Below are 19,301 nucleotides of genomic sequence, written 5' to 3' on the forward strand. Positions count from 1 at the left end.
TTAATCGGGAGGCTCAAACCGCAATTGGTTGCCTTATAGGAAAGCAAGCTTGATAAAGCAACATGCAAGGCCTTTAAGGTCTCAGGATACACCACACCATTTGACATGACGGCAAGGGAAAGAGGAGGTACCCTTTTAATATTTGATGATTTAGATCCTAAGATGGCCTTGCATGCAGGTGATGGTAGTAGCGTCGGCGCCAAAATGAGGATAGCGAATGAAGAGCTCATGATATGCTTCCAATTTCTCCTCAACTAGAGCAAAATGGTGGGCTCTCCTCTAGTAGTAGATTCAAGGTTATAATGCAGTGATCGAGGGAGATTGAAACATGGCATGCAGGTTGGAGGATAGGTCTCATGGATTGGGAACAATGCTTAAAGAAGAAAAGGAGAGTTGGCAATTATTTGAGGGAGCCTTGCACGACATTACCATCTCTAACCATATGCCAATTTTAGTATTTAGACTAATCCTTCTTAATGGGAGTCATAGAAGCCCTCCGCCCTTCAAACTAAATGTCTCCTTCCTTGATGACAAGCGTATGGTTCATAAGCTTGCTAGAGCATGGGAGAATGCAAGAGATCCACTAATCATGGTGGATGAAACCAGCTTTCCTTCTGGAAGAGGATGGTGGAACTTGATTAAGCACTTATTAAAGCAATTAACAAATTCACAAAATTGAAATGCACACTTTACTATGCAATCTTAGACGTTGGACAGCTTGTTGGCCTAAAACTAGCACCGCTCATGGTATTTCTTTAACTTTTATTGCAAATGGATGGAGTACAACAGAGATCCTTTGATCTCCTCTGCTAATCCAAGTGCCTCTTGCTGCCAAAATTGACCAACAAGCCTCCAAACCAATTTGCCCCTTGGTTTGTTAGGGGATTGGCCTTCACCTTGCTCCTTGAAAGACAAATTCAGCTGCAAATCTGATATTGGTTGGCTGACCTCTTGAATCTCCTTGAAATTCTTCAATTTTAGTTGTTGGAATTCAAGTCTTAGGCCCTCACTTTTGAGCATACATCTCGAGGTCGTTGTTGAAACCCTAATTTTTGCCATAAATTAGGGTTTACAGGAGTGATTGATTGAAATCTCTTTCTTTGATGGCTCACATTGCTGGAAAATGCTGAAATAATTTGAGAGATAATAGGGGGATGAGAGAGAATGCTGTAGAGAGAGAAATTTCAGAGTTTCATGGTGAGAAACACTGAAAAATTGCTACTCCCTTGCTCAAACAGCCATGGAACCTATGACCTACATCTTAGGACCACCAAAAAGATTGCTACCTCCTCTTTATGCTATCACCTACACTAGAAGGACCTTTGGCTGTTGTCACTTGCTCTTGGAGGGCTCCAAATTGCTGTCACTTGTTGTAGGACTGATCCTCGATGGTTGCAAATCACATCAACAACCTCTCCTTGCTCTTTAACAGTCGTCTTCTCTCTCATAATGGTTGGAATAGACTCCAGTAGTTCCTAAAAACGTTTTTTTCACTTGGATGGGCAAGTTTTGCCAAGTGGCAGCCTTTGAATCCCATTTTCTAGCATTATCCATCTTGTTAAATCAAATTTCAAATTGATTTAATAATTATTCTAGTGCTCTAAAAATGTCCCCTTTCTCCAACATTTAGCCTATACATTGATGGGATTGCTGACTATATATACCAGGGAGGAGATAGAGGAGCTCCACTAATTGACACTTGGATACCTCTCCTCTTATATGCAGATGATATTGTATTGATAGCTAATTCCCCATAGGAACTACAGAGACATTTCAATGCACTACACTCTTATGCTTTAGGTAGTGGACTATAAGTGAACTTGGTAAAACCAAGGTGATGGTGTTTAATACTACAACACAATGGATGAAGAGATCAACACCTAGACTCACATATGGCGAGGAGAAGTTTGAGTATGTGGATTTATATACATTTTTGGGAGGTGCCATTTACAAGTCCCACTTTATCTACGAGGGAGGCAACAGATAGTAGATTGACTTGAGGATATGCAGCATTAGGTGGCTTGGAGAGGATGTGTTGACAGGTGCATTTTCAAGAACCCCCCACTAAGATTTGACTGTTTGATACATTGGTCACATTCACATTACTCTATGGAGTACAAGTATGAGGCCCGAGTCTTGATTACCATAGCCGATCATGTCGCACATATGATCGATGGAGGTCCATGGAGAGCCCACTTGTATCCATGATTTCTAGGATGATTAGATGTAAGGCCTCGTTAGCGTATGAGATGATTAGAGCTGAGCTAGTAGTCACACTAGTTGTAGTAAAGGCCTTCACCTGATCAGTCACATGTGTACATAGCTTATGGGATCTACTTAGACATAGATATGCATCGGTGAGTTCTCTCGATAGCTTGCCAGGGAGGGTGCCCCTTCATGTTGGTATGCATAGATGTCAACTTGGTTTGAGTTACATGGCTTTAGGAGAGACAAGCTACCCCCACCCCCATTCTAACACTCCCTTGATGCATCATCACTTACCTTGAGCTGCTCAGAGATTGGCAAGGTTATCAAGATGGATTTCTCCCAATTAGATATCAGGAGAACATGGTTGGCACCAGTATAGGAGCTAGGGACGAAGATGGCTTTCTACAAAGAGCATCTTCTCCATACTACAAACAATGGATTTATTGATTGCCTGAGATACATGGATACGCACCTCTCACATGGGATTATATGTGCTATTGGTCAGTTATGTACCTCTTCACATTGGTTAGAGATTGAGACTCGTAGATATAGATCCATACCACTAGAAGAGCACATATGCTAGATATGTCAGCTAGAGCTAGAGACAGCGGGACATTATATCTGCCAATGCCCAGTATACTACGAGATTCAAGGTTGTTTCTACTATCTATTCAGAGACGAGTTTGAGCCACTATCTAAAGCATGGATTTCATTGACTAGGGGTACCTTTGTCTCTTTCTCTTGGAGATACAATGCCTTCCGAACTCCCTCCTTTGAAGTGTAGCAACCCCAAGACACCAAGGATCTACTTAGAGACAACTTATAGATTTTTTCACGAGAGAAACGTAAATATTTTCAGCACAGCCACAACCTCCCTACCAAGGTACCATCTTCTCTTCCTCTTCCTATCTTTCCATCTCTTCCTTTTCCCTTTAGCTTTCAAGTTCCATCTCCCTCTTTCTCCTTCTCTTCCTTCTAACTTCCAAATTCCATCTCCATCTTCCTCTTTCTCCTTCTCTTTCTCCATTACCAATTCCAAGTTACTCCATACCACCTTCACTTACCACATCCTCTTCCACCTCTCTTACCACCTCCTCTATCTACACCTTGATCTTACCACCTCCATCTCTTCACCATGTCTAAAGCCCTTCATGAATCATTTTATCTTCATACCTCACACGTTGAGAATGCCACGAATTGCACCAATGCTTATCGTTGGACTTGCAAGTATTGCGGCATGATCTAAGTAAGTAATGTGACATGGCCTCTCATCCACTTGTCCAAGATAGGTGGAGAATGTGGTCCATGTTTGAAGATCCCTCAAGCAGTGGCCAATGAGATCATCAAGAAATATTCCCCCATTTCAAAGGCATCGGGTAAGGTATCCTCTAGTATGGTGAAGCTCAAGAGGAGATAGTCTCCTTGACATATTGACACCCACGGCCAATCCTTTGGCTACACCTATGGCTACTATGGATGGATTCATAGATTCCTCAAATTCCTCTTTTGCTTCGGTCGCCTCTGTTGCCGTTGTCAACCATCGGTACAAGAGGCTCAAGAGACAAGCTACAGATGTTGAGGCAACGGGATGTGTTTCATGTCCACTCTCATTCCTTCGAGAGTGACAAAGAAATGCGAAAATCTAGATTGCACAAACTATCATCGAGTGCAATTTTCCTTTCCACATTGTAAGAGTGGATAGGTGGAGAAGAATGGTGAAGGTTATTACCATTGTGGGTCCATGTGAGGGGTGGCATGGAGTTAGCTACAACGACATGCGGAGAAAGAAGTTAGACAAGGGGAGGGAGAGAATCAACAAGTTCCTTGAGCTTGTTCGAGTCGGTTGGGTGAAGTATGGGTGCTCCATTCTCTCCGATGGATGGAGTGACTAAACGAAGAGGTATTATTAATATACCTGTCTCTTGTCCTCTTGGCACCTACTTCTTGCGTGCCGTGGATGGGTGTGAAGGGGAATAGGATGACTAGTTTTTTCATCCATAATCACATCCGGTAAGCCATTATAGAGATGAGTGCACATTCTTGAATATTTTATGCTTTATAACCATCTTTTATGTTTTATGCTTCTTGAATATTACTTTTTATGCTTTATGTTTTATCATTTATGTTTTAAAGTTTAAACTTTTATGCTTCTTGAATCTTGATTTTTGAATATCTCCATCTCTCTCTACATCTATCTCCATCTCCATTACTCGCTTACCTATCTCTAAGCCATACTATATTCTAAATTTCTATGTGTATGTAGGTGGGATTAAGCAATGTTGTCCAATTCATCATCGACAATACTTCAAATTGTCGGAGGATGAGATGGTTGCGTGAGGAGGAATTTCCCTCTATAGTGTGAACACCTTGTGCCACACATTGCCTTGACCTTCTCATAGAGGACATAAGCAACTTGGAGTGGGTGAGAAAAATTGTGATGGATGTAAATGCAATTGTCAATTCCATCACAAAAAAGAGAATAGTGCTTGCTATTGTTCGTACGTATAGTCATAGTTTCCCTCATATGTAGTTTAGACCTTTTGTGTTATTCATATGGTACGGTACAATACAATATAAATTCATAGGGTACGGTATAGTATAGTATGAATCCGTACAAAAGTACTGTCACTTTTTGGCTACCATGTTTGGCACGTTTCGCGTTTGGTCAAAGTCAAATTTGTACTTTTTGCTTGTGTTTTGTCCTGTTCTAGCCTTGGATACTCTTTTTCACAATCTTGAGCCTTCTCTCTTTTTCCATTTTGGATCCCTCTCTTATTCCACTCTCTTTTCTAGCCTATAAAATGTGCTCTTGCCCTCCATCCTTCCACACCAAATCAATAAGCATTCTCATTGCTCAAGCCTCACTCTCTTTAAGCAAGCTATCTATCTATCAAGATTCAAGAATCAAGCCTATCCCAATTCCTACCCCCTTTCTCTCTAACTTTCACCTTCTCTCTAACTTTCAAGCTTCTCCCTCTCCCTCTCTTTCTCAAGGGTCAAGGCTCAAGCCTCTCACTATCCCTTGGGCCTCTCTCTCACTCGTGACTCTCCCTCTTTATAGACATCATGACTTGTGAGAAGCACGAGGCCTTCGACTTGCACATCATCCATGTGGAAAGGGACACAAAGAAGTCCAACTCCCACCATTGGACGTATAAGTATTGTGGGAAGCGCTACACAATGTTACACAAGTGGTGTGATGTGACTTTTTTAACATCTTTCCAAGATGGGGGGCCAAGTTGCTCCATGCAAGGAAATCCCTCAAAATATCGCGGATGAGATTCTTGCCAAGATGAGAGGGGGATCCACTAGAGGAGGAATTGGCGTATCGGCACCAACACCTATTTGTACTAATGATGAAGCATTGAATGTGGGTGTATCTTCAAGCGATGCGAGTGAGGTCTCTATTGTTGGTGGCGGGAACTCCATGTCTGCATCTAGCTCCAGAAAAAGACAAAGAGTGGAGGCTCATGCGGCATCAGAGAGACAATCCTCTCTCTCTCTCTCTCTCTCGGTCATGTGCGTGGATCGATTGTCTTTCTTAGAGAAAGACAACTTACGGACATTGAAATTACACACACGATGATTGAGTGCAATTTTGCATTCAATGTCCTAAAGCGAGAGCATTGGAAGAAGATGATAAAAGCCATTGCCAATGTGGATTCATGTGAATAATGGGCTAGTGTCACATACAATGATATGAGGATGAAAAAGATTGATGAAGAGGAGGGGATTAATAGGGCCCTTGATCCCATTCATGTCACATGGATAAAATATGGTTGCTCTATTTTCACTGACGAATGGAGTAATTGTAAGAAATGGGATATTATCAACATACTCGTCTTATATTCACTTGACATTTACTTTTTGCAGGCCATAGACACCAGCAAGAGGGAGAGAAAAACGACGTGCATCTTTATCTATCGCTACATTCAACAAGCTATCATTGAGGTATACATTGTCTTTTTAATTTGTTTCTTTCATAATTCAAAATTATTATGTCGCTATTCTCTCTAATATCTATCTCAATTCTATCCTTTCCCCGAGCCTCTCTCTCTTCATTCATGAAAGTTGAATCTTTTGAGGCTCAACTCTCTCTCTCTCTCTCTCTCTCTCTCTCTCTCTCTCTCTCTCGGAGGGCAGAGCACACGGAGACCGGTGTACTGTTGCTTCGTGGACTTCCGCAAGGCCTTTGACACAGTCCCACGAGCGAGGCTCATGCAGAGACTATAGGAACTGGAGGTCCCAACGGAAATGCGATGGGGGATAGTGGTACTATACGAATCGGTAACGGGCCGAGTCCGGGCACCAGGAGGGCTGTCAAAGGAGATAACCAGCACCATCGGAGTCAAGCAGGGGTGCCCACTCTCACCCACCCTATTTGGCCTCTACATTGATGAGATCTCAGAGTACATAGATAGATTGGGCGGGGAGGGATCGAGCCTGGGAGGGACACTGATACCCATCTTACTATATGCGGATGACATAGTCCTCATCTCCAGCACACCTTAAGGGCTACAGCGCCAACTGGACGCACTACAGACCTTCTGCCAAGACAAAGACCTAACTGTGAACTTGGGAAAAACCAAGGTCATGGTGTTCAACACGTCAACCCAATGGCTTCGACGGTCGGTACCCCCCTTCACATACGGCGGAGAGACCGTGGACGTGGTCCAAAGATACGTCTATCTGGGGACTACATTCTCTGGACCGAGATTTATCCTGAGAAAAGCAGCAGAAGATAGACTAACCCGAGGCTATGCAGCCCTTGGGTCAATGGAGAACCAATGCGCCCACATACAGTTCCAAGAACCCCGGACAAAGCTCTAGCTTTTTGACACCTTGGTCACACCAGCCCTCCTATACGGGGCTCCCATATGGGGGTCCAGTCTCTACCACACGCGGAGGGCCCCACAGGACCAGCCACTGCCTAAGGAGGAGGCCACCTATGAGGGATGGGAGTAGATGGAGAGACCCTTAATACTTATGATCTCACGGATGATCCGAAGCAAGCCCTCCGTACCGCACGAGGTCATCCGCGCAGAGCTGGGGGCACCCCCCCTCGTGGCTGAGGCCCTCTTCCAGACCATGACCTTCTTGCACCGAATATGGGAACTGCTCCGGCACCGGTATCCCAGACTCGCCCTGAAGTCATCCAAACAGCTAGCAACACAAGGGGACACTGAGTGCTGGTATGCCCGAACAAAGACTTGGCTACGACTCCATGGCCTGCACATGGATCACCTCCCCCCACTACAATACAGTCTAGACTGCCCACACCTGGAGCTCAGCCGAGAGGAGGTGAATCGCATCATCAGAATGGATATCATCCAGACAGACACAGCCAGGACATGGGTGACCCCCACGTCGGAACTAGGAACCAAGAAGGCTTTTTACCGAGAGCACTTCCTGCACATCTCCCCCGAGGGCTTCATCACCCACCCAAGCTACATGGACACACACCTGTCCCACGGGGTCAGAAGTGCCATCAGACAGATCCGCACGTCCTCACACCAACTATGGGTCGAAACGGGCAGATACGGGGCCAACCCCCTCCCCCCAGAAGACCGAATTTGTCAGCTCTGCCATCTCGAGCCAGAGATAGAGGAACACTATATCTGTAGATGCCCAGTGTACTACGAAATCCGGGGACGCTTCCACTGCCTATTCAGCGAAGGATTCGGACCACTCTCCAAGGTAATGGAATTCAAAGACCAGAGATGCCTGGGGCTCTTTCTACTGGAAATACGACGCCACAGAGACCACCTCCTACGAACCACGGAGCAAAGACAAGGAGCCACCAACCAACGCACACTCAACGAATTCTACCAAATACCAGCTACCCTCCCCACCACCGAGCCCCCACCAGCCTCACCGGCCTTCCGACCTCGGGGAACCACCTTAGAAATAGCCACAGCGAGAGGCAAAGCCCGGCGCCCACGCCCCATCGGCCCCCGCCCCCGCAGAAGACACATGTCGAAGATACAAGGGATACTACGCCGCCACCGGAGGGCCTTGCCCTGCCGCTTTAGTCTCTCCATGTTAGACCGACCCATGCGGGACATCCTAGGATGAACACCTGAGGAGCAGTTCCACACTGCAATGGTAGTACCTCTAGACTGTATCCAGTCTAGATATCATTTTGTACCCACTCAATTTAGTTCAACATAGCATAAACGTTAGCTTCACTGGGACTTTTGAAATCTCCCAGACATTTTGTATGCAACGTTTTGGTCTCATAGGCCAACGTGGCCTGTTGTAGACGTTAATATAACTTTCTTTTTTTCTTTCTCTCTCTCTGTGTCTCTCTAAGTATTGTAATTTGTGGTTGTAGGTGGGCCCCTTGAATGTGGTGCAAGTTAATACCGACAATGCATCGAATTGTCAGCACATGGGCTGTTTGCTTGAGGTCGAGTTCTCTATGATTGTGTGGACTCCATGTGCAAGTCATTGTTTGGACTTGCTCATGGAGGACATTGGGAAGCTCAAGTGGGTGAAGAGAGTGGTTTGCAAAGCCACATCAGTTGTTACCTTTTTCACTATAAAGATAAAGGTACTTTCGATGTACTTCTTCAATTCAGTTTGCTTATATGTGGTTATTACTTCAACGCCTTTATGAGGTGCTCTCTACCTTGCAGCTAGAAAGTGGTGTCCACTCTATGGAATGAGTAGGATGGGTATGAGGCAGAGGAGACCAAAGCCACTCAACACTTGTGCCTCAATGAGCAGTTTTGACAGAAAGTCTATGCCATTGTCATTGTCGTGACTTCCTTTTATAGGATGTTACATATGGGTTATTGCGAGGGGTCCACCATGAGCCTTCTTGTTTATTTCTTTAGAGTGACATTGGTGGAGCCATGTGCTTGCATGGTGATCACAAAGACACAACATGCACATGTTCTAGAGATAGCAGAGAGGAGATAGGCATGGATACATAAGCCCATCCGTGGTTTTGCAACATTGGTACATCCGGCCTACAAGTGACCGGTGGTTATGGACCGGCTTGCTTATTTGACTTGTATGATCCTTGTGGATGACCACAACATAGTGCTGCAAGAGCTAGGATGCTATGTAGATCAGAGAGGGCATGTGACTTTTGTTTCTTCCACTTGAGAGTCACTTGTTAAGCCTCTATTTTGGTAGTAAAACTTTGGATACGTGCTAGAGACCCTTTAATCCTTAGCCACGAGAGACCTTGCTCAGGATTGCTCTTTGAATGCATGTGAGATAAATTGAAGTGCCTATTCTCTCATTCACACAAAGATTCGCAATTGGCTTAGCATACAATAGTTAGAGCGGCTAGTGTATTACCATACTAACTTATGCATGATGAGAGCTACAATGAGTATGGGTAGTCCAAAGCAGGTAAACACTTAACCAAAACTTTTGGTTTTAAACTTTAAAGTTTAGCATTTGCAATCTTATGTGCATTGTATAGGTGAATGTTGATACATTTAAGTTACAGGAAATACTCTTTCGAGTGTATATTAGGAGGTGGATGAGGAGGAGGATATAATCTTTGCGAAGCTCTATAGATAGCTTATAGTAGTAGATACTTGTGACACTCGCAGTCAACGAACTCGTGGGCAAGGAGTTTGAGTAGGTGGTAATAGGGGCATGGTCATTCGATGTTGTGTGACATTAAGGAGGGATGGTTTAAGTGACTTGCAGATATATATAACACGGGGCTCTAGTAGCTTCCACCTTGTTTCGCAGGATGACATCCCCTCCTTGCCTACATGGCTGATGTCTAGGGAGCTATCATTTGATGATGATGGTAATCTTATCAATGAGGATCAATATGAGAATGTCTCATCATCCAATGCCAGGGAGTTATATATTGACTCTCTTAATGAGCACTTAGATGGTTCTGATGATGATGTTGATGATAGTGATACCTCATCATCGATTCAGAGGTCTCTGTTTTTTTAATATCTCCTATCATTGCATTCACGTGCCACTATGATCCATTGACCATATATGTGATAGACTCTAGTTGTATTACATGTCATGCAGAGCACATGCGACTACAAGGACTATCCTCATATTCATCTGATTTTTTAATGAAATGGCTATTTTCACTTTAAATATATGTTCTATAATTTAATGATTTATGACTTTTAAAAAAAAGCATGTTTTGTTTTGTACTACTATTGTATCATATCTTATTAAATCATAAGGTACCATTTAGTATTCTATTTTATTGTAGTGTACGGTATCATACCTTTTGTACTTGATAACTATGTGCATAGTGATGTGGAATTAAAAAAGCTATTAGAAACTTGCTTTGTCGTTACCTGGTTGCTTCTTGAGCGATTTTATGCCATGTAAAGTAAGTCACAAAAGTGTATGGTCTTTGAGGAATTGAAAGCATGGATGGACTAGGAGCCCGTAGTAAGTATGGAGGAGGGCAAAGCTATTCAATGGCTTTGCTTAAAATAATCATTTTGGGCAGAGGTGCGAGCCGTGGTCATTGTGATAACATCCTTGTATAGGGTTCTTCGCATGATGGATATGGAGGGTGTTACTATAAGCTTTCTCATTGATTTCATAAGAGAGGCTGTGGAGGAGATTAGGGATTCCATTGTCCTTGATGCTGGGATTTCATAGTAATAATTTCAAAATTAGATTTTAAAACTAATGTAAATACAATCTTTTCAAAATGCAAAATCAATCTCAGTAATTTTAATGTCTATTGTTTTTTTTTCATAAATAGTGGCATTGTTGATATTTTGGATGATACTCCACGAAGGGATGACATTTTCTACCTTGCCAAAATGAGGTGGAAATGGATTAAGAGGCCTATCCACGGCCTAGTAGCTCTCTTGCATCTTGCTTACAAGAGCCTCTCTCTCTTCATGGACTAGGAGCTAGTCTCGGATAGGGATGCTTATCTCCCAAAGGCTTTGCATGAGAATATGCATGGTTTATGTCTCTAGGAGCTAATCAACTATGGAGACCAAAGGGGAATGGCTTTTGCTAGGATTGTGTTGGAAAAGGGTCTATTTGGTCAAGCTTCTATTTTTGTGGGAGTCGTTTAGATATTAGCTACAAAATGTGTAAAAGGTGGCTTTAAGAGTGTTGGCTCAAGTAATTAAAATTTAAATCCTATAATTATGTTTCTAGTAAAGGTTTTTACTTTTCTTGTAAAATTTCAATTTTAATAACTTGAAGTTATTTTGTTAACTTGAATAGAATTGTTCATTTGTTGCGTGTGAGAGAAATCGGTTAGTCTATTCTCTTATATACATCAAGATCCGAAACAAACTTATTACTAGGTAGTTAGAAGGACTTGTCTATTGTCGTTTTAACTCATGTATGCTTAGGGATATGTATAAGATGTCAATGGTACGGTAGGTAATTTGAACTTAAGTCTATACTTATTTTAAATTTAAATTCACAAATGTAAAATTTTAAGTTATCTTATTATTTATATATCTCAACTTTGATTTTCAAGTGAATGTAGTTGGAGGAGATGGACCGTTGAGTATCACGTACTTGTAGGGGAAGACAAGCCACTTCTTGAGGCATTGTAGTTGGTAGCAACACACATGTAGCAATCAGATGCTGTGTGAGGCGTGATTCTGAAAGCTCTTCTGCTCGGATTGCTCGTGCTTGAGAGGATGCTCCTATTCAAGAGTCAGAATATGGTGAGTATGGCAATCTCCTTAGTGATGGGGATTTTGTTCCACACACGTTAGACTCATCTAGTAATGACCATGAGTCTCATTTGAGTGACGGGTCTGAGGACTCATTTGAGGATCCATGTGAGTCTCAAATGACCATGAGTCTCATTTGAGTGACGGGTTAATGACTCATTTGAGTAGTAGTATTGATAGCCTTTACTATCTAGATACTTTTTGAGTCTTGACATTTGTATTTTCTACTTTTTTGTACTTGAGTTTTGCATATGATACTTGTTACTTGTGACTTGTCCAAGACTCTTTTTTGACCTATTGTACATGTCTTCAAACTTATAAATGAAATTGAGGTACACATTTTGTCTCAATCATTTATTATGTTCATGAAGCATTGTTGAAACTTGAAACTTGACTCTCATGTGCATTTGTGATTTTTAAAGGTTAAAACGAAGACTCTTATGTTAAAACAAGTAATATTTACTAGACTATCCCTTAAATTTTTATGTATTTTAGTGACCGTACAAAATGCTAGATTTTATATGACATTTTTTGTGTATGTTTGGTACTGTACTAAGCTTGTGGACAGGACAAATTGGACAGATCGCACCTGACTATCTTGGGACCACTTAGGGGTCAAAATGGCCTTGCCAATTGAATTGGAGATGTGTACAATAAATTTTGTGGGCACCCTCAAAGGGTTGAATCAATTTTCAGAATTAATTAATTCTGAAAATTAATTAAATGACTGAAAATTGTTGAAATATGGATTATGAAGATTGTGTTTTGGTAAAGCTTGCCCATACAAGTGGAAAGAAGGTTGTGGGAGGTTGAAAAATGGTCATTCTAGCTAGTGAGAGATTGGGAGAGGAGCAGAGGTTGTACTAGTAGGCGCTAGTAGTTGCAAGCCAATTCCAGCCAGTAGTAGGGACACCAGAGCCATGTGACAGCCTCACGAGTAGGTGCAGCAACAGGCAAGAACCTCTTAAAGCTGGTGACAACAGTTTGAGGTATCCTTGATAAGAACTGTTGAATGGTCCTTCTAGTTGTTGAGAGGTTGAGAGAGGAGATGTGAGAAACAATTGGCTAGGGAGGAGAGAGAAATGAGAGAGTGAAAAATGTGAGCTCAAGAGAGTGCATTAGCTCAAGAGTAAATGGTAGAATGAAAGTACAACTAAGGTCTAAGATATATCTAACCAACCTTCTATACCCTAATTGTAAAAACAAACAAGGGGGGAGGGAGGTAAAGCACTCAAGAGCACACACACACACACACACACAAAAAATAAAATAAAATCAATGGAGACTTGAGAATACAGAGACATAGGGTTGAAATCTTTTTATTTTTATTTCTTCTTCTTTCACACAAAAGAACTAAGTCTACAACAAGATAAAAGACTAATATGAAAGTACCACAACGTATGTACACATGGTCACTAAGTGTCAATATGCTAGGAAAGGAAGAGGTGGCACAATAAATGTGCCATAACCAAGAATTGACTATGTGGGGTAGTCCAGCTATAGAATCATTGGCGTTCATCTAATACGCCGATGAATAATATCGTGCCACATCACTAAGGCACGTAGTAGATGCCAGCTCATGTAGAGCTCGACATCTCAACACTTCTCGAGCTCAACACATGAGCTCATGAACTCCAAGCATAGTTTTGAAGCATCGAAGCTCTTTAGCTTCTAAGGCCTTGATATACATATCAACAGTTTGATCCTTTGTGCTGACATAAAGCAAGTCAATATTACCTGCTAGAGCCCACTTTTGAAGAAAATGGTAATGGATCTCTATGTGTTTGGTCCGTGCATGATAGATTGGGTTTCTAGCCAATTGAATGATCTTCTTATTTATTTGCATCCCCAAATCACCAAGTAGCTTGTGTAACCAAGCTACCTTACATGTTGCAATTGTAGCATCTTTATACTTTGCCTCTGTACTAGACAAGGCAACTATCGGCTGTTTCTTGCTACCCTAAGTAATAGCACCATTGCCAAAGGAGAACATAAAATCACTCGTAGATGCCCTATTTGAAATACTACCAGTCCAATTTGCATTAGTGTAGCCATTTAAGTCTAATGGTACACTTGTACCATAGAATAAGGCATTGTCCAATGTGGACTTAACATAGCGCAATGTGCACCGCATTGCATTCAAATGTGGCTTTTGTGGAAGTTGCATAAACAGACTCTCCAAAGCAACCGTGTATTGTAGGTCTAGCCTAGTAATTGTCAAATAGATAAGGCTCCCCACAATCTTCCGTTACATAGTAAAATCCTCATGTGCACGAAGCGTAGTATTAACATCCAAAGGTATAGAGATAGGCTTGTAATTAGCCATACCATACTTCTTCAACATATCGAATGCATACCGTCTCTGTGACAATCATATACCGTTTGGAGTCCGTATTATCTCTATAACAAGAAAATAGCGCAGCTTTCCTAAATCCTTTATATCAAATTTAGCCTTGAGAAGACCTTTCACATCGTCAATCTTTGTCTCAATATCACCCACAATGATCAAATCATCTACATATAAAGTAATGACTACAATATCTGCATCACTTTCACATATATGGAGTGAGTGATCAACCTATGCTCTGCAAAATCCAATGTTGACAAGGTATTTTGCAATCTTGTCATGCCATGCCCTAGGTGCTTGCTTCAGCCCATACAAGGCCTTATGAAGCACGCATGCATAATTTGGATGATTCTCATTCATATAACTAGGTGGCTGGTCCATATAAATTTCCTTTTGCAACTCCCGTTGCAAGAAGGCATTCTTAATATCCAATTGATGCATGATCCAACCTTTTGATGTGGCCATTGCTATGAGAGCCCTTATAGTGGCCATTTTAGCCACTGGAGCAAAGGTCTCTTCATAATCAATACCATGAGTGTGCGTATACCCTTTGGCAACCAATCATATTGGCTGCTTTCGAGGTCTCCTACATTGGTAGTTTAGTACCATTCAATTTGTTGGCTCCATTTCTAGGAATGATTTGGCTTCTTGGCATGTTATGGTCTCTTCAATCTCTTCGCTGTACATATAGTTCTCTTGTGACTCTTGTACTTAACGTTCATAGTAATACAATTACCTATCATGAAGAGAGAAATAAAGAAGGATATATTGACATCTGTTAAGGCCAAAGTCAACCTGTGAGACAAAACCATGTACAATGATGATCACCACTGACTATCAAAATGTGACATACTGAAATGTAATATGATGGTTGTATACTGACTGCTGTATACTGAATACAACAGGAGACAGATGTTTATTCTGACTATGTAGGTTGAATTGAGCAAGAAACTAATGCATCAAACCAAGAAATAAAATGTTTAATTAAAATTCTAATGCAATAAATGCTGTTGTCACCTTTCTTGCGATCGCAATGGTTTTAGATGATAGTATACATCTTTGATTTGTAAGAAACTTTTCTTACAAGTTTTGTACGTTTCAGATTTTTAAAATGAGTATCCATGCAATTATGACCTTTTTGTAAACTATGTCCATGGTACATGCATCCATTTGATGCTTACATATCACACTTTAGCTTCAAATGAATATCTAATACTCAAGGTAGAAATCCTCTTTACTGACATTATAAATTTACAGGAGAGTCCAACCAGTTGACTTATTAAAGATAGCATATACGAGATGCATGCAGCGGGCATTAAGAGAAAGTACAGGAAAGGTAACTTGGAAAGTTCAAGTCATCTTCTTAGAAGACAGGATTGCAATCTCGATAAAGATATTGTTTGCACCTTCATGTTACAGGATGAGGTGCCATCACCCTCTTCTCAGGGACTATCTGGTCGCTCATTTGGAAATCAGCTTGCAGGTCTTCATGTTCGACACAATTTCTTCCTGTTCACACCCACATCTTCATGCATGTCTCACTTTATAATCGCTCTTTTTTTGCTCAAGGTGCAAAGCAGGGACAACCCCCCCAAGCAATTCGTAAAATGAATGGTCCTAAAGCAAACAGGTGCTGACAAATGTTTAAGCTAGCAATGTATTCGTGTGATCCTATTGCAAACTTACTTACATAGTTGCAAACAAAATAAAACCTTCATCTTTACAGCAAATAGCACAGTGGAACTTCCTTTATTTACAGGTGCAATCAGTCTCAGAGCATGTAGATACTTTTAAACAGGAGCCATGATAGACTTCCTCCAAGAGTTTTTGGCATATAACATGCATTTTTACAATTCTACTTGAATTGGCAATTTCACTTGCTTAGGCATTGGCACTTCTTTTTCCATATTAATGCGTGCACAAGCACCCAGTTCATATTTATTTTCATCTTTAAAAAATTTTATACGCTTGCATGTGCAAACGGACACTGAGACAGAGAGCAGTGTGCGCCTTCCCTCCAACTATTGGCTTAGATTCTGTGCAAGGGTTGTGTTCAATCAGACGTGAACTAACTTTACAATGCGAACCAGTAACCTCACAAGGATCACAAGCACAGGCCTTATGATCACAACTTGAGGACATGGCAATTTATCCTTCACAAGTTATAATCAAAGCTTTTTCTGCCCTCTTCAATTTGTGTTTGTAGGCAGAATCAATTACTTTTACAAGATGGTCTTTTCACATGCTGATCTTGGGTATACTTAAAATTGTTTCATTTTCAGAAATCCATCACAATCTTTCTCAGTGTTTGTGGACACTGACTTGCGGCCTAAGCCATCTACTCAGAGAGCGACTGGAAGCATGTTTACCTCAGAATCTGAGATAAACAAAGAGAACCTGCAGCAGCCCTCCAGGTGGACAGCTGTAAGGGTAGGTTATGTTTGACCACTAAAATTTTGAAAAAGGGCTTGTTATTTTCTACAACATATTTGTTCTTGCACTAGGAGCTAAACGAGAAATTAGTCTTCTAGGAAGATAACAGTGGTTAAGAGAACGAGTCACAAGGTGAATACCAATCATGTGAAGCCAGTAAAAACAGGTAAAGGTGCACACATGTTTTGATTGTGTACCTGCTTCAGTAATTGTATGGCTGTTGGCAGAATTTGACTTCATACCTTGGATTTCTAGTAACTCTGGGGTTTGTTGCATCTAAAAGATCAAAGAAAATCCAAACATGGTCACACTAGAACAAAAAGAGACAGTGGTATTAACTAGCACAGGTTTGAGACAACGTTTGCACTAGTGCCTGGTCCCTTTATATAAGCTTGTACAAGTCTACTATATTCAAGATTAAGAACATCAACCACCAAAACTGAGTTGGCCTTTCTAAATTAGAAGGCAAATTGTAGCTGAATGTTGGACTCAGCATATCATTATCTTGTCATCAATTTATAAACCCTCGATTTTTGTGGAGGAAGCCATGGTTTATCTGATTGAGAAGGAAACTGTTTTTCTAGATGAGATAGGTCTCAGAAGATGCCATTGAAAATCTCCCTCTGCGCCAGCTTTTGGGTACCCTTCCACATATTAGAGAAAACCACATTAGAAGATAGATTCCAAACCTTCCACATACCCTAGCAAAGCGAAAGAAGAGAAAAACGGGGAAGAAACAGAAAGCTATCTCGTACTGGGCTAGTGACTATTAGTTGATTTATTTGTCCAACTCCTGTACGACATTCTAGAATTTTACTTCGAATGTTGTAAAATATAGTAGCACTCTTTAAACTAAGTTTGTAAATGACCTAAATATCTTAGACTGCAGAGCTCCCGTAAATTAGAGTGTAATAAGACCTAACTCTAAGTAACTCCAAGTGGGTACAAGGGACTGATTGAACTGCTTGGTGGCTCCAAGCAACGTCAAGCCTAGCGAGATGCTACTATTCTGTGAACACAGTAGGAGGCTTCTAATGCCGAACCGGCTCAATAAAACCTGATCGTGAGTTTCTGATCAAATAGTTTCGTAGGAGCAATATGCTTCTTTAACCCCTGTTGTTAGTCCAATCCATACTACTTTCTCAATGCCTGAATTATCTTCTCTTTGTTAACTGCTTCAAGTCTACAACCAGTCGTGTAGCTACGCTTGCTCTAGCTTTGAAAAGCTAAGCATATGACTTTGAAATAGACGTGAGACTTGAAAATTCTATCGGATTTATCTAGCTTTAACTTGGAGACGTAAATGGTATGACAAACATACCTTGCCTGCATGTCAGATCAAGAACTGGGTCACACGGATGTAAACTTGCAAATTCTTAAGTAGCTAAGGCATTTTAAGGGGCTCCTTGAAAATATTGCAACGTGTTATGTTATGTTAGGAAGTTCGGATGTTCTTGTGTAACGTGTTATGTTAGGAAGTTTGTACCTGAAGCAAAGTTTACACATTTCTGTAGGTTCCTCAACTAAGCTCTGCAGCGTCGGATATCCTTATCGAGCTTGATGTTTTCAAGGATGAAGATTGCATACAGTAAGTTTAGCAGCGTCACAGGAGGCCGGGGCTTTTATGTTACTTATATTGGATCTTTAACTTTTTCTCCTATGATCAGTGACATAATTTCTACGAAGAACAGAGCTCCAATGAGCAGAGGGCCTACAAGCAGGTCTCTGAGACTTGATGATATAAATGGTTCCGAAAGGTTAGTTCACTACGGATGGCATTTAATGGACATTGAACACTTATATTGGGAAAAAATAGCTAAAAATTAATAACAGTAAAAGTTGTTGTCTGATACTGCCACTTCCATAAAAGCATGGTCTTGAATAGCTGCCCAAGCTAAAGGTTTCTTTTGGGTCATATAACAGAGAGGAAGACAAGCTTAAGCAGAATCCGCTTGCTTATTTTGAAGACCCTTTTGACCTACTGGACCTGATATGAGACTAGAGTGGATTCCGTGATCTTTGTTGGTGCAGTCCTCTGAGAGATGGCTGCCCCATTGTGGATAGAGATCATCCATTCCATTATGGTTGCTCTGTGGTACAGGCAGATCATCTGTTCCACTCTGGTCACATCCACTTCATGATATACTTTCTTGTGTGGTTTTCTACTTGTCTCTGACAATACCTGGCCAGAATGTCCTCTGTAAATATTACTATTCTTTAAAACAGAATCCTTCCCCCAGACAAAGAGAGAGAGAGAGAGAGAGAGAGAGAGAGAGAGAGAGAGAGAGGCCACATTTTAATTTGGAAGTGTAAGATGTGTAAGACGGTACACCAATCATAACTTTATATTAACAATCAGTTTTTGTCTGATGCCAACCATTGCCAAGATGCTCCTTCCTGCCCCTCTTTTGTCCAGCACATTTATTTGCTTCAGTCACATGTACTTGCAGAAATGTCCTAGTGGACACAAAAAGAGAGTGGAATGTTGGGGCCTACTCTTGGTAATAAACAAGAGTATTATGGGGGGCATATTCTATCCATATACTAGAGAGAATTTCAATAATTTGCGATACAATGAAGGGGGGGCTAAGATGCTATGGACCAATATACCCATTTTTATGATTTCATTACAAAATATCATCACAATGGGGGGC

The 19,301-nt window shown here is 41.3% G+C and overlaps 1 protein-coding gene and 1 pseudogene across 1 annotated transcript in view; both read left to right on the top strand.

Annotated features, from left to right (window-relative positions):
- LOC148010394 (mitotic spindle checkpoint protein BUBR1-like) overlaps positions 1-19,045 on the top strand; it is a 72,140-nt gene extending 53,095 nt beyond the window's left edge. The window contains exons 6-12 of the mRNA XM_087672027.1: positions 15,472-15,550; positions 15,634-15,697; positions 15,784-15,844; positions 16,497-16,644; positions 18,162-18,235; positions 18,315-18,404; positions 18,571-19,045. Coding sequence (XP_087528153.1) covers positions 15,472-15,550; positions 15,634-15,697; positions 15,784-15,844; positions 16,497-16,644; positions 18,162-18,235; positions 18,315-18,404; positions 18,571-18,643 — 589 coding nt within the window. The 3' untranslated portion in view covers positions 18,644-19,045. The remainder of the gene's footprint in view (positions 1-15,471; positions 15,551-15,633; positions 15,698-15,783; positions 15,845-16,496; positions 16,645-18,161; positions 18,236-18,314; positions 18,405-18,570) is intronic.
- Positions 6,802-8,283, top strand: LOC148010395 (uncharacterized; annotated as a pseudogene).
- Positions 19,046-19,301: the final 256 nt, after the last annotated feature.

This window comes from Lygodium microphyllum, chromosome 29 (genome assembly GCF_053477565.2).
Source record: "Lygodium microphyllum isolate KBCC chromosome 29, Lygodium_microphyllum_v1.1.10, whole genome shotgun sequence".
Taxonomy (NCBI): domain Eukaryota; kingdom Viridiplantae; phylum Streptophyta; class Polypodiopsida; order Schizaeales; family Lygodiaceae; genus Lygodium; species Lygodium microphyllum.